The sequence below is a fragment of the Eucyclogobius newberryi genome, unplaced genomic scaffold (genome assembly GCF_026437365.1).
Source record: "Eucyclogobius newberryi isolate DKJ021-1_F unplaced genomic scaffold, fEucNew1.0.hap1 SCAF_21, whole genome shotgun sequence".
Taxonomy (NCBI): Eukaryota; Metazoa; Chordata; class Actinopteri; order Gobiiformes; family Gobiidae; genus Eucyclogobius; species Eucyclogobius newberryi.
This window is the reverse complement of record NW_027315846.1, coordinates 19,252,521-19,267,999: the sequence shown is the minus strand read 5'-3', so window position 1 is coordinate 19,267,999 and position 15,479 is coordinate 19,252,521. Positions and strand designations below refer to the sequence as shown.

Below are 15,479 nucleotides of genomic sequence, written 5' to 3'. Positions count from 1 at the left end.
CTCAATAGCCTCAACTACTCAGGCATCTTTTGATTTCCTCTGCTGTTGATTGTTTCACCACTGAGTCGTGTGATTGTATTGAGTTGGCCTCCAGGAACACACACATCACCCAGGATCCTTGTACAATGAACCCTCAGAAGGCCTGTGCTTCTGCAGCCTCAAATGAAAGGAAAGAATACGGCAATAAGATGCTTCTGCTTCATCAGCCTTGCAAAGCCTCTGCTCTCCTTACTGTCGAAACTACTGTGGCGGTGGCTGTGAAGTCGAATTCATCTCGCAAGGACTTGATATTAGAGATGAGTTTGGTCAGATGTTCATTTTAGCTTCAGAGTGCTTCAGCAGTTCAAAATGTTGACTACTTCACAGTTCTTAATGTTACACAGGCGAGTGAAGAGGTCTGTTCTTCACTACCGCTACAATATAAAACCATAGGTATGTGAGACCTCGCATGTGTATCGAAAACCATCTGTCCCGGTCCCTGGGACACTTCACAGTAGTGCACCTCTACAGGACATACAAGCAGCTTGACAAGAACCCCCTCTTCTGTGTAAAAGTATGTCTTATCCTTCCAATGTCATGTCAGAAAGAACAAGCATGTGTCATCATTGAACCCTACTTAACATTATACAAATGGGGGTGCAAATCCTAACAAACGCAATGGTCAGTGTGTCCGCTCCAGTGTCAGTCAGTCTTCATTGAATAGCCTGTATACCTCGTCAAAGACACTGCAATAGGCCCCGATACTCCCGGTTTTACAGAGGGATAGTTCAGGTGGGAACGGAACCAAGAGGAGATGACTGGGTTTGTTTCATTCTCAGCTGTAAATATGTTGAAATTAAGAAAATTAAGAAATCTTTGTTTGTTAAACTATTTTTATTGTTCTGAGAAAATTAAAAAAAAAAAATCTGAGCTTGTTCTCTGTGGATTTTTACTTCCATCATCACGAAATAGCCTGTGGAAAAATACTCGGCCTGTTTGTGATGGCAGCGGAACGGCCAGGACAAGAAGGCGGCTGCAGCTCAGAGATATTGATCGCCAGGTGCTGCTTGAGAAATCACAAGTCTGAAGTCCAGCCACCACTGGAGAAAAACTATATGGATTGCTATATCAGGCTGTGGTGATGTGCTGTAAGGTCTAAAGGTCTACAAAAACAACCTTTACATAGAATAGACTTAAATCATGCTCAAAATACTTAATCTGACGTGTTGTTTTCTGATTTCTATAATATCTCAGTGTAAATAAGATCCCTTTAACCTTTAACTTGAGACTCATTTCCTACACTGTTTAATAAGTTGTATTTGTAGTAAATATTCACCTGTATTGCCTCATCAAGAGAGCTTATATTACATACAATCTACATCTGAATTGATATTTTGGCCAATGCCAGTAAATCATTGTTTTCTCCCAGATATTGTAAGATATTATTTAATCTAGCGCACACAAATAGCCACAGCAGACATGTCCAGAGCTTTTATTATTTGGTAGCTATGGATAAATAACAGGTGCTTGTGTGTATCGATCGAGTGCCACTAGTTTACTTGCTGATTGAAAAACTAAAAGCACAAAATGCCCTGATTATGTTACATGCATAGTAATGTGCCCATGTCATACAATGTTCTTTCAATGACATAATAGCCAAATTACATCTACAATGCTCTCTAGACGTGTCATCTTGTTTGTGCAGAGAATAATATTTGGTACATCAATTTAAGCATTTCTCTCTCTACCGCATATTCAGAGGTTATTGGCTTGTGATAGTAATTGTAATATGACATGTACATCTCTAATATAAAATACTATATTGGACCATTCATTCTTTCAGTAGTCCACAGCAGTAGCAGTAGCAGTGACTGGCCACACGGGGGAGCTGCGAGATAGAAACTGCTCAGTCCAAGTAGAAGAACTCTGCAGTTGTGTTGAGGCCTCAGATGAGCAACCATGGTCATGTTATAGATTCATGGAAGCAACTCAGTTTGGGGGACTAGCTCCATAGATCCATGACTAGCTCCAAGTCTCCACCATCATGAAAACTCACCATCTCATTTGTCATTGCTTTAAAGTCCAACAACATGCAACATTTAAAGACCCCAAAAAAATGAAAATAAAAAGTCAGAAGTCAGAAAACACATGCTTTTTACAGAAAAATAGAAATCTAATCTGCTTTCATTTTGTAGCAGGCCTTTCAAAACTAGAGACAGACAACTATCTCAGTAACATTAACCCAGTAGTTCAACACATGGCACTCAACATTAGAAACGGCAAGTAGATATTTTTTTCTTCACATGTGCTCTCCTCAAACGAGAATACATGTTTAAAAACCACCACTTCTCTCTTTGTTTCATCATTTCAGCTTATTCTGTAAAATATGAAAGCCCTGGTCCATTTTGACAAGTGGAATGGAAATATTATCAGCTTTTCGCTCCGTGTCTCGTCACAAAGCACTATTGTAAAAACACAACACTCATTTTCCGGTATAGACATTTCAATGGAACATGCAATATTGCAAAGTGAATGCAACATTAAGCCCTTATGCCAGATTCTGGAATGTAATGAAGCATGGGACAAATTAATTTATGTCGACGGCTGAAAAACACCCGTGACTGCTTTTCATTAGTGTTCCAATATGTCATGTGCTTTATGGGGAATTGAAAACATATTATTCATACTGTATAAGAGAGTTTGGAAAGGTGAAACTGAAAGGCCTATTGTTTTTATTGCTGACAATGCTGTAGGTAGATATGTACAGTAAATAAATAAAATCTGAATTTGGATATGTCTCAACAAGTTTTGACAACAGAATGCAAAACTCTGCCACATAAAATGGACTGAATAATAAACCGGCATTCTCAGACATGTGTGTAAATACAAAAGGTCCCACGGGTGTGATGGAGCAGCCCTAGTCTCTATGTGCTTAATACTGTACGCTGCATGCCGGGAGTGTGTTTTCAGACCAAGGCTTTGAATCTCAGCAGACCGGACAGTGTTGCTCTGAGAGTGGCAGCACCAGCAGTCCTGGGAGCTCCGTCTGGCAGCCTTTGCAGTAGTAACTAGTAGATCCAGCTCTGAACGCCATTGTCCCTGTCCGGGTCAGTTCATCTGGCTGACAGGGTCCGACTGTGCCCCTCCAGTGTGCGACGTGTCAGGAGGACTGCATGAGGCCAGTGAGGCGCTTACCTGTCAACGACTTTCCCTGGAAACCCAAAAAGCAGAGACACGACTCAGATTAAGAAGAAGAAGGTGCTCCTCTAAAATACACTGTGTGTAATATGGTTGTAAGTGCAGAAGCTGATACACTGATCGTGAGCCAGCCAGTGTGCTTTGTGATATGGACAGCCCCAGCTCTTTGGACTTACCACACTGCGCGTGAACTTCTCCATGGAGGTGCGGCGGCCCTGGTCGGGGTCTGCAGGTGGCTGTTGTGGAAGGGGGGAAGCAGGGTGAGTGTTTGGGTTAACGCACAGGTGTCCATGATGTTCATGGGAGTGGGTGTTAGTGGAACAAAGGAGGCGGGACAAGCATTGGTAAAAGAAATAAAGGGATATGTGGACAAAGATGGAGTGTTTTAGGGCCAGCAGGAGGAGCAGTGTCCAACACAGAAATGGTAAGAGCATGAAGAAGGGAAGCAGGGATTTGCTTTGCTCCATATTACACAGTAGTGAGTAGTGAGTACATGAAAAAGCCTAATGTAGGAGGATATTGAGCTAATCAGGCTTATCTCATTTACATGTGTTGTATTGATAGTGACATTTAAACAGCTTTCTAAATGCCAGTCTATATTAGAAGCTAAAGGTAATTACCCTAATCACCAAACATTAAGCGCCACAAAATTGAAAAGTAAAGTCATTTATTGTCATGGTTACGGCAGAGAGTAGAAACAGGCTTTTAACATTGCAACAAAACTATGAATCGTTGTATGTTAAAGATGATAAATGTATTGTTTTGATTAAAGAAGGCATAGTATACATTTTTGGGGGCTATTTAGTATTAAACTATAAAATGCATAGATTACCGTATCATGTTACTTTAAAAAAAAAAGTGTAAACCATAATATTGTTCTAGAAAAGGGGAGATGATCCACTTCTTCGTAGTGGCATGTCACCGTTGCAAGCAGCAGAATTGCGTTTCCTTGTTTCTATGGTTGAAAATGTCAATGCAACATTTTTGAACCCTACATGTGTGATCCGGAGTCTGATTTATTTATTTATTTATTTTTTATTGCAAGCACATAAGGAGCAGTGGGCGGGGATTGGAGGTAGGTAAAAAAAAAAAAATCCTGAGCATCCAAGCTTCAAATATAGGACAATACAAAACTACTCAAACATGCATGAAACAATAAAATTACTACTAAAATAAAATGAGGGAATACTGTTATAACATGGCTAAAAGCTGCTCGTAAAAGTGTATTTAAGTTGATGTCCCGTTTAAAATGGAGATAGCAAATTCTCAACTAATTGCCTGACTTTCAATTTTGTGTCCGTAGCAGCAGCAGCAGCAGCAGCAGCAGCAGCTCCATCCATCCATCCATCCATCCATCTTCTGCCGCTTTATCCGGGGCCGGGTCGCGGGGGCAGCAGTCTGAGCAGGGACTCCCAGACTTCCTACTCCCCAGACACTTCCTCTAACTCCTCCGGGGGGATCCCGAGGCGTTCCCAGGCCAGCTGAGAGACATAGTCTCTCCAGCGTGTCCTGGGTCTTCCCCGGGGCCTCTTCCCGGTGGGACATGCCTGAAACACCTCCCGAGGGAGGCGCCCAGGAGGCATCCGAAACAGATGCCCGAGCCACCTCAGCTGGCTCCTCTCGACGTGGAGGAGCAGCGGCTCTACTCCGAGCTCCCCCCGTGTGGCCGAGCTCCTCACCTTATCTCTAAGGGAGCGCCCAGCCACCCGGCGGAGGAAACTCATTTCGACCGCTTGTATCCGCGATCTTGTTCTTTCGGTCACTACCCAAAGCTCATGACCATAGGTGAGGGTAGGAACGTAGACCGACCGGTAAATAGAGAGCTTTGCCTTTCGGCTCAGCTCCCTCTTTACCACAACGGTCCGATGCAGCGACTGCATCACTGCAGCCGCTGCACCGATCCGCCTGTCGATCTCACGCTCCATCCTTCCCTCACTCGTGAACAAGACCCCGAGATACTTGAACTCCTCCACTTGGGGCAAGGACACCCCACCCACCTGGAGAGGGCAAGCCACCTTTTTCCGGTCGAGAACCATGGCCTCGGATTTGGAGGTGCTGATTCTCATCCCAGCCGCTTCACACTCGGCTGCAAACCGTCCCAGTGCAGTTGCAGGTCCGGGTTTGATGGAGCCATCAGGACAACATCGTCTGCAAACAGCAGAGATGAGATCCTGTGGTCCCCAAACCGGACACCCTCCGACCCCTGACTGCGCCTAGAAATTCTGTCCATAAAAATTATGAACAGAACCGGTGACAAAGGGCAGCCCTGGCGGAGTCCAACATGCACTGGGAACAGGTCTGACTTACTGCCGGCAATGCGAACACAGCTCCTGCTCCGGTCATACAGGGACCGGACAGCCCTGAGCAAAGGGCCCCGGACCCCGTACTCCCGGAGCACCCCCCAAAGGACACCCCGAGGGACACGGTCGAAAGCCTTCTCCAGATCCACAAAACACATATGGACTGGTTGGGCAAACTCCCATGAACCCTCGAGCACCCGATGGAGGGTATAGAGCTGGTCCAGTGTTCCACGACCGGGACGAAAACCACTCTGCTCCTCCTGAATCCGAGGTTCGACTATCGGTCGGATTCTCCTCTCCAGTACCTTGGAATAGACCTTACCCGGGAGGCTGAGGAGTGTGATCCCTCTGTAGTTGGAACACACCCTCCGGTCCCCCTTCTTGAACAGAGGGACCACCACCCCGGTCTGCCAGTCCAGAGGCACGGTCCCCGAACGCCACGCGATGTTGCAGAGACGTGTCAACCAAGACAGTCCTACAACATCCAGATACTTTAGGTACTCAGGGCGGATCTCATCCACCCCCGGAGCCCTGCCACCGAGGAGTTTGCGAACAACCTCAGTGACTTCAGCTTGGGTGATGGATGAGCCAGCCACCGAGTCCCCGGTCTCCACTTCCTCTTCGGAAGACGTGACTGAGGGATTAAGGAGATCCTCAAAGTATTCCTTCCACCGTCCGACGACATCCCCAGTTGAGGTCAGCAGGCCTCCACCCGCACCGTAAACGGTGTTGGTGAGACACTGCTTCCCCCTCCTGAGGCGCCGGACGGTTTGCCAGAATTTCTTTGGTGCCGACCGATAGTCCTCCTCCATGGCCTCCCCGAACTCCTCCCAGGCCCGGGTTTTTGCCTCTGCGACAGCACGAGCCGCGGCTCGCTTGGCCTGCCGATACCCGTCGATGACCTCCGGAGACCTACAAGCCAGAGTGGCCTGATAGGCCTCCTTCTTCAGTCTGACGGCATTCCTTACTTCCGGTGTCCACCACCGGGTTCGGGGGTTGCCGCCACGACAGGCACCGGAGACCTTGCGACCACAGCTCCGAGCAGCCGCATCAACAATGGAGGCGGAGAACATGGTCCACTCGGACTCAATGTCCCCAACCTCCCCCGGGACATGGGAGAAGCTCTCCCGGAGGTGCGAGTTGAATACCCTACTGACAGAGGGCTCCACTAGACGTTCCCAACAGACCCTCACAATGCGCTTGGGTCTGCCAAGTCTGTCCGGCTTCCTCCTCTGCCAGCGGATCCAACTCACCACCAGGTGGTGATCGGTTGACAACTCTGCCCCTCTCTTCACCCGAGTGTCCAAGACACGCGGCCGGAGGTCTGATGACACGACAACAAAGTCGATCATTGACCTCCGGCCTAGGGTGTCCTGGTGCCATGTGCACTGATGGACACCCTTGTGCTTGAACATGGTGTTCGTTATGGACAATCCGTGGCTAGCACAGAAGTCCAATAACTGAACACCGCTCGGGTTCAGATCGGGGAAGCCGTTCTTCCCGATCACCCCTCTCCAGGTGTCACTGTCATTGCCCACGTGGGCGTTGAAGTCCCCCAGTAGAACAACGGAGTCCCCGGTCGGTGCACTGTCCAGTACCCCTCCCAAGGACTCCAAGAAGGCCGGGTACTCTGCACTGCTGTTTGGCCCGTAGGCCGCCACAACAGTGAGAGACCTGTCCCCCACCCGAAGGCGGAGGGACGCGACCCTCTCGTTCACCGGGGTAAACTCCAACACGTGGCGGCTGAGCTGAGGGGCTATCAGCAAGCCCACACCAGCCCGCCGCCTCTCCCCGCGGGCAACACCAGAGAAGTGGAGCGTCCAGCCCCTCTCGAGGAGATGGGTTCCAGAGCCCAAACTGTGGGTGGAGGTGAGGCCGACTATATCTAGTCGGTATCGCTCAACCTCCCGCACAAGCTCAGGCTCTTTCCCCCCCAGCGAGGTGACATTCCATGTCCCCAGAGTTAGTCTCTGTGTCTGGAGATCTGGTCGCCGAGGCCCCTGCCGTCGACTGCCGCCCAGATCTCTCTGCACCGGCCCCTTATGAATCCTCCTGCGGGTGGTGGGCCCACGGGAGGGCGGCCCCACGTCGCTCTTTCGGGCTGTGCCCGGCCGGGCCCCGTGGGGTAAGACCCGGCCACCAGGCGCTCGCCATGGAGCACCCATCCCAGGCCTGGCTCCAGGATGGGGCCCCGGTGACGCCGATCCGGGCGACGTAAACGGCCTTGTTCGTGTCGTCGTCATAAGAGGCTTCTGAACCAGCAGCAGCTCCAGCACAATTAAAAAGTAAAAAGTGAAAGTAAAGCATTATAATGTGCAGCTCACCTTTTTCCTAGCTAACAGCAGGTCTTGGTAGATGTTGGATCTCAAAAATCGTGCATAGCTGTCACTTTTCATCAGCTTAAATATATGCTCCTGTAAACAAAACAACAAACAAGTACACACAATGGAGACTAAAAAGTGACAGACGACATTGATAAGAACTAACACTGAACCAGCTCACAATATGGGACAACATCTGAGCAGCTCATTCTTACTTTTATCTGCTTTATTAGGCCCTGGTTCTTCCTATTAACTAAATATCTCGCTTTAGATCCAGCTCTGTTCCCTGGTGGGTGGACAAGGTCACTGCTTTTAAAGGGTGAGTCTAAAATGAGCCCTGCGACGAGTTGGCCACTGTCCAGGGTGTACCCGGCCGCCTAAGGCCCAAAGTCACTGGGATAGGCTCCAGTCACCCGCGACCCCGAAAGGGAACAAGCGGTAGAAAATGGATGGATGGATCTAAAACGACTTAGTTAAAAAACAAGTCTCCTTACGTCTGGGTTGAAAGCAGCATAATTTTTTATATTTTTTCATTTGTGTCAAAATGGCTGCCTAATGCTACCGAATCCTACGTGTGTCACCGTTTGAAAATATAAAATTGCAGAACAAAATAAGTCAATATCAGTGGGCGTGACACAGGGATGAATCACTCTATATATAACTTGGAGAGGTTAAATTATCATATCTTAATATGGTCAAAAAAGCTCCTAAAAATCGATTTTGCATAATATGTCTCTTTTACAGGGTTTGTAGAAGGCTATTGATTTGTAAATATACAACCACAAGTTTTTAAAATATAAAAAAGAACACTAAATCTACTGCCAGTGCATTACTACACAGTATATCGACTTATGGTTCAATAACTGAAAGCAGGAGCAATACTTTTATCGTGTGTACCTTTACATTTTTTTGTGGATCATTAACATTTGAGCAGAGAATGATCAAATAAAATATGAAGTAACAACCTAAATCTTTCATTCTGTTTTTTTTTCACGATAGTATTCATTTGAAATATAGGATTCTCAAGCTTTCGGTTTACTGTGTCAGTGGCATTTCAATATTATCATTTATTGGGATATTTTCTGTAACAATATATCACACTTCAAAGTTAGTTATCGTGACAGGCCTACATTTTCCAGCCTTTACTAAGCCTTATTAATATTTGTAAAGATATAAACCACACAAACACTATGTAAAGGTTTAGGAGCAGCAGGTCTAGTTTCTTCTGTGCGGTTGAGCGTGGAAGCAGCACCCATCCGTGAACAATGACACAGTGGTGGTACCTGGGCGTCCTCGTAGCTGTAGCGCCCGGGGTCTTTGAGGTTCTGGCTGGTGCGCTCGTAGCTGTGGGAGTCCAGGTTGATGGAACTCGGTGCTCCTTCAGCCAGAAACTCCTGCCAGATCTCCTGAGCACGGGACGACACCTCCTGCAATGGCCGCCGCTTCAGATCCTGCACTGCCAACCAGAATCTGGAACGACAGCAGGAGCCACAGTTTTATGCTTTATTTCCACAAATCCCACAAAAAATGTATATCTCCGGAGAGAGTATTCAGAAGATGTTATAGCAGTGCATCAGAAATGGACTTGTAAATGTTTTGATTGTGGTAAAAGTATTTTACAGAAATGTTTTTTAGCCCTATTGGAAAATTACTAAAATAACTTTTTTTATCAGCTCCTTTTGTGTTTGTTTTTTAAATTATAGATATGCTCAATATTTGACTCCAATATCCCAAAACAACAACAACTTTGATATTACAGATTTTTCAATATACCTCCCACCTCTTATTACAACGTTACAACGGAGTATAATGGCCAACCCCCCCAAAGAAATGCGGGGCACTACAAGAGTCATTAATTAATGAGAAAAAAGTCATTAATTAATGAGAATAAACTCATAATTCAAAGAGAATAAAGGCCCGGGTCCGATACACGTTTCGCTTTCAGCATCACCGCCAGGACGCAAATGGTGCTTGACTTACATACAAAAGCCCACAATAGATGTCGATCTTTATAATGTGGGCCTTTTAGACATCACAAACAATCATTTCCCCCGTGCAGTGTCCCCATGTCAGGTCCTGGACACTGCAGGACACTGACCGTGCTCAGACCACAGCATGTGAGGGAGTCTCGGACCATTTTCAGCAATAATGAGTTTGGCCCTTATACTCCGTCGTACAAAGTAAACCGTTGGAGAAACAGGTATTGAATAAAAAGCAATATTTGCTTTCTTATGTATTGTTTTGTGATTTATATTGATCTATTACACACTAATATCTTTAAACTATTATGTATACTTCTTTTGTACAGGGACAGTGCAAAACAAAAGAAACTTCTTTTACCGGAGATTCTCTGAGCTGAATTCTGACTCCACAAACTTCAGGAACATGTCTCGTCCGGCTGGATCCTTGAGCGCTTCCTCCAGAGAAAAGCCCCATTTCTTGACTCGCTGCTGGTTAGGCTCTTTACTATAAAATCCAACACAGTAAAAAATAGAAGCGACCTTTACAAATGCACTTTCCTATTTTATTTAAGATTCAACAAAAACTGACATATTCTGGAAATATTAAGGAGATGTTTCTGGTGAAAGCCTGAGCTGCTCTGGCCTCACCTGGCCTCCATGTCCCAGAAGGTAGTGTCATCAGCGATCCAGGGGTTGGAGGGCTCCAGCACAGACACAAGGGGGTCATACTCCATGAACTGCTCGGTGTAGCCCATCAGACTGTCTGCGACCTTGGATACCTTCATACAGTGTCTGTCCAGCTGGATGTTCAGGAAGGAAATCTGATGAAGAGGTGAAAGAGGAGATGAAATCATCAGGTGTGTGTGTTGTGATGGATGAGAGCTGGAAGCTGCTGGTAACAGCCTGTGGAGACGATATACATTAACTTACTTCTTTCTGTACGTCCTCTCTTGTGGCCTTCCGGGCCGGCTGTGAGCTGATGTGCACTGGACTGGGCTGGCTCTGGCCGTCCTCTGGAACGCCATACACGGACTGCAAATAATCAAGACACAAATTAATTGTTAATTAATTAAAAATATTTTTTAGTACAGTTGTAGTGTGCAACAACTGACAGAATATCTATGATAGCATGATTAAGGGCTTAGATTGTGACATTTTTTTATGTGATTCATGCTTATGACTTATTTTATATTCATATTGTTTTGTCCAATGTTTGTTTGTAATATAATCTCCAATATGACAATATTGACAATATAAATTAGTTTTTCATTTGTTAGAAATGATGAACTGCATATGAAAAGACCAACAATAACAAAGTTCACTCTCAGTATCTAGACACTGGAGGAAAAGTGGGTGAAGGGTCTTGCCCAAGAGCAAAACAACAGTGTGCACTGCCGCCCCCCTGTGGCACGTGACGTGGTGGTGGTCTCCCATCAAAGTCTTAATAGATCCATGATCAAAGTACTGACTAGACCAGATGTTGGCATCCCGCGGCTCCGGAGCCGCATGCGGCTCTTTAGCGCCTTCCTGGTGGCTCCCTAGAGCTTTTTCAAAAATGTATGAAAATGGAACTAGATGGGGGATATATTTGTTGTTCTATAGGAGGACAAACATGACGCAAACATTCTTAACGTTTCCCAATGCTGTAATTTTTAAAAATAATAAATATTAAATTTCAACATTTCTGTCAACGAAGATTTGCGTCATAGTCTGCGACACACGTGGCGCTTTAGTAAACAAACCGTAACGAAACATAACGATGATAACTGATGATAACAGAGGAAGAAGGGACTTTGCCAACGCAGAAGGATTGTCTGCATGTTTGCTTTGTCATGAGACGTTGTCAAATAACAAAATGAGTCATTTGGAAAGACATTTCCAGGATGACATGAAGGATAGGGACATTAAAATGGTAGGCAACGTCACCAATCGTCAAATCAAGGACATTAATTCAGCTCCGGCAAACTCCTGTGGTGCCTGTGATGAGTCGTGATGTGATCGATATCGATCATGCAGCGCTGATATTCAGGTATGTGAACTTTGACTGGCTGACTTTGAAGAAATGATCATATATATAATTGCAGGCAGTGTTCAATTCCACTGTTGCCCAGATACGGGGGAAAAGAGAATTGGATTGTATTTTTATTAAGGTTTGAAAAGGACTGCGTTATGATATATATATATATTTTTAATCCTCAAAATAAACCCCCGAAAACCCCCAAAATCTGATTTCTTAATTGTATTTCTATATTTTCATCAATGCATAAAAATATGATACATTAACATTGTAATGGAAGTTAAACTTAAAGCACCAAATATGGTATAGCAGAGTAGTCACGTGATGCGTCACTCTCTCCAGGGGGCGCTGCTGGGACAATACACATTTAATCAGGAATGCTCATTATGTATTTGTAGCCTTGTCATTTTGATAGAAGGCTAATATTGTTAATATAAACTTACAGCCTTTGTTCCCTTCATATAAGACTTTATTTTTTTTGTGGCTCCAGATAGATTTGTGTTTTGTTTTTTTGGTCCAATATGGCTCTTTGAACATTAAAGGTTGCTGACCCCTGGACTGTGCTGGACCAGACCCATCCCAGCTTCCAAAATCTGACTAGATCAGGCATTGTCACGACGGTAGGATTGAGAGAAGCTGTAACGCTCTCTGCTGCTTCGTTTCCTCACCTTCTTCACCCTGTGTGGGTTCTTCTCTCGTCGGCACTTGCGGATGTCCATCTCAGTTGTGTTGACGCAGCCTGGCTGTAGAAGAAAGCAAGAGGCAGCACGTTTTGGGGTCAGATAACACTGTTTCATCTGCCTGCCTCAGATTCACAATACAATAATAATACAGTAATACCACAGTATTCAACCAAGCTACCCTCAAGGATGCTCATATGCAAGTGACTCACTGAATCTGTTTAACTACAAACAATCAGGCTGTCAGCAACGGTTGGAACATAATAGTGCAGCAACATAACAGTCACCTTTGCTCGCCACATTAAGCTCCTAATTGTGTGACCATGTCTTTTCTTTTCATTATATTTTTATGTATGAAAAAGTACTCAAATCCTTAACTCACCACTGGCCGATGGACGTCCCAAAATGCCCTCTCCTGGCTGTCCAAGATCTTTCTTTCTGCCTTGTCCTTCTTCCTGTCGATTCTATGGACATAAGTCATAGCCCACTCATGAGTAGGACAAACAGCTCTAAGTCAAATACAGTGGTCTCAGATGGACGGCTGACACTTTCCCACACAAACCAACAGACCGAGCCCACAGCCACACAGGGGCTTCACCTGTCTGATCTTATTGACATGCAGCGCCTGCTTTTGCCTCCGGTTGCCTCTGGTGGGACAGACGTCTTACACAACTGACATTTACAGATCAGGCCTGGCTCACATTGTTTACTGCCCAGAGCTAAAATAGCAGTACCTCTTTTTATTCCCATTATTCACCACTGGAAAAACATATACTGCTTTGGAAATTACATAAAGTGTTTTTTTTAAGTGCTCTGTGACGTGTACTTTACTGTCAGAGCTGTTACTTCAGCGCTTGGCATCTTGTTTTTTCCAGATAGGTGCGTGGGAAAGGGATGCAAAATTAAGAATTAAGTGATGCAACTCTGGCACACTAAACACAGTATATAAATTGAAAAGAATTATGGGTGAAAAAGCCACTTGATCTTCTTCAGACAAGATTACTACTCAAGCTCAAGTAGTAGCATCATTTCAATTGTAGGGGCAGTTCCACAGCACAGCATTGTTTCCATGACACCACCATGAGGTAAGATCTGTGGAGATTTGAGCTCGCCCCCTGTAAGAACGCATGCTATTCAATGTATTTTTGAGCAACGAAAACAGCCGTAATTTAACAAATGCAACATAAATAAGTCTAATGCCATATTATGGATGAGTCTAGACAAAGCAGTCATTTCCATATAGGAAAACAGCCATCAGAAAAGTCTTTAAATAACTACATAATACAGACACAATTTCCCCTTGGATTAAACCATGTGTTTACACTGGCTCGCCACCAGATGGGAGTCTTCTAAAACATGGTCCAGTCATGTGTAACTTCTTCAGGGAATAACTTCTACTATAACCCTCTAATTATCTCTGACCTACCATCAAAGGGACATAACAGGCTGACACACTTTCTTGTCAAGGGAGAGGAAAAAACAGAACACTCCAGCGTTTGAGCCATTGGGGAAGAGTTTGTGAAGAGGGGAATTGTGATTGTCAGGTTAGGACATCTGGAGGTGGTGCTTCGACTTCTCCACTTCAACATACTCACTTGACTTGAGCCTCAGCCTGCATGAAAATAAATTCCCACTTCCTGGCAAAAGCCCTCTGCAGCCGTGCAAGGTTCTCCTGAAAAGAAAAGAAAAGAAGCCGATTTAAGTTTCAAGGTTTTTTGCTCAAGTCATTCAATTTGGTATAACTGTGTAACTTTGTTGTTAGTCATAAAAATGTGTGAAAAGACGGGATGCGTTCGAGCAGTAAATTGGATGTGTGCTTGTCAAGTCTATAAATAAAAAAATACAGGTTTTTCTACAGTGTTAACCCTGTGATGAGCTGGCCTCTGTCCAGGGTGTACCCCGCCTAAGGCCCTTACTCACTGGGATCTGCACCAGTCACCCGCGACCCCTAACAAGCGCTAGAAAATTAATGAATGAATGTAGAAAACTAACTGGATGGAGAACATATAAAGTCCCAAAAAGCTTCCCAGAAATAACAAGCAGACTTGTTGCAAATCATGATCATTTTAAAATATTTTCAAAATATCTGAAATAATATGTTTTTTTGTATTTTGTTTGTTTATTTTGTATTTTATGTTGATTATAAAATGATCGCCAAAAAAGCATCCGTCAAAGAAGATACAATACAGTGACTTCATTACCAAAAGGAAAAAAGTAGAGTGTAGTGGACATGAAACAGTGAGTTCAAAGGCCTGGAGGACATTAAATTACCTAAATTGGAGGAAAAAGAGGAAGTCTCATGGACAGTACATTAAAAATATTACAGCACAGTGCATTTCCATTGTGAAACAAGGATTTCATTGATGTGCCAAAGCCAAAAAGACATTTTTGTTTATTTTTGAGGCACACATGCTAGAATAAATTGAAATGAAATTGCTAAATGGAAAATAAAAAGGAAATTGTTTGTGTACTTACGGCTTCATAATCAGCTAGCTCAAGTCTGGCTTTATTCTGCATGGTTCGCTTACAGAGGTAAATAGCTGGTGGGGAAAAAAAGAAAAGGAGAAAAGATTTGCAATAGCCAATCGCATCTTGTTTGCCAACACTTTATGACTTATTCATTGTTTTATGTTGCACCGAATCACCAGGACAAGTTCCTATGTTTGTGATTTGGTCATTAACAATGGCAATAAACCGATTCTGATTCTGATTCTGAACACAGAATATGAGGGATGGTAAACATTTGACTGGGGGTCTCAGCTGGGTGATCCGACACTAATGTAGGCACCGGTACAGAAGGCGGGCGTGTTGTCCCCACAAATAACAAGGCTAGAGTAAATGCCATGCAGAGAACCAGAGATGTGACCGTCCATATATCAGCGAGTCGCTCCTTATTTTGTTAGGCTAATCTCATCCCATAGGATCTTCTATGGTCGTATGCCTCAGGGCCAGATACATTACAGGGAATGGCCCCGCAGATCAATACTGAGTGGCAGTGCACAGCAGATATACAGCTGTGTCCC

The 15,479-nt window shown here is 44.7% G+C and overlaps 1 protein-coding gene across 1 annotated transcript in view; it reads right to left on the bottom strand.

The window, feature by feature from the left end:
* Window positions 1-1,455: 1,455 nt before the first annotated feature.
* The window catches only part of LOC140370359 (regulator of G-protein signaling 6-like), a 44,023-nt gene continuing 29,999 nt past the window's right edge, over window positions 1,456-15,479 (bottom strand). The window contains exons 7-17 of the mRNA XM_072457483.1: window positions 14,932-14,996; window positions 14,052-14,128; window positions 12,839-12,920; window positions 12,445-12,519; window positions 10,690-10,791; window positions 10,408-10,580; window positions 10,139-10,264; window positions 9,082-9,268; window positions 7,802-7,891; window positions 3,354-3,413; window positions 1,456-3,190 (exon numbers count right to left, since the gene is read on the bottom strand). Of these exons, the coding sequence (XP_072313584.1) occupies window positions 3,140-3,190; window positions 3,354-3,413; window positions 7,802-7,891; window positions 9,082-9,268; window positions 10,139-10,264; window positions 10,408-10,580; window positions 10,690-10,791; window positions 12,445-12,519; window positions 12,839-12,920; window positions 14,052-14,128; window positions 14,932-14,996 (1,088 nt within the window). The 3' untranslated portion in view covers window positions 1,456-3,139. The remainder of the gene's footprint in view (window positions 3,191-3,353; window positions 3,414-7,801; window positions 7,892-9,081; window positions 9,269-10,138; window positions 10,265-10,407; window positions 10,581-10,689; window positions 10,792-12,444; window positions 12,520-12,838; window positions 12,921-14,051; window positions 14,129-14,931; window positions 14,997-15,479) is intronic.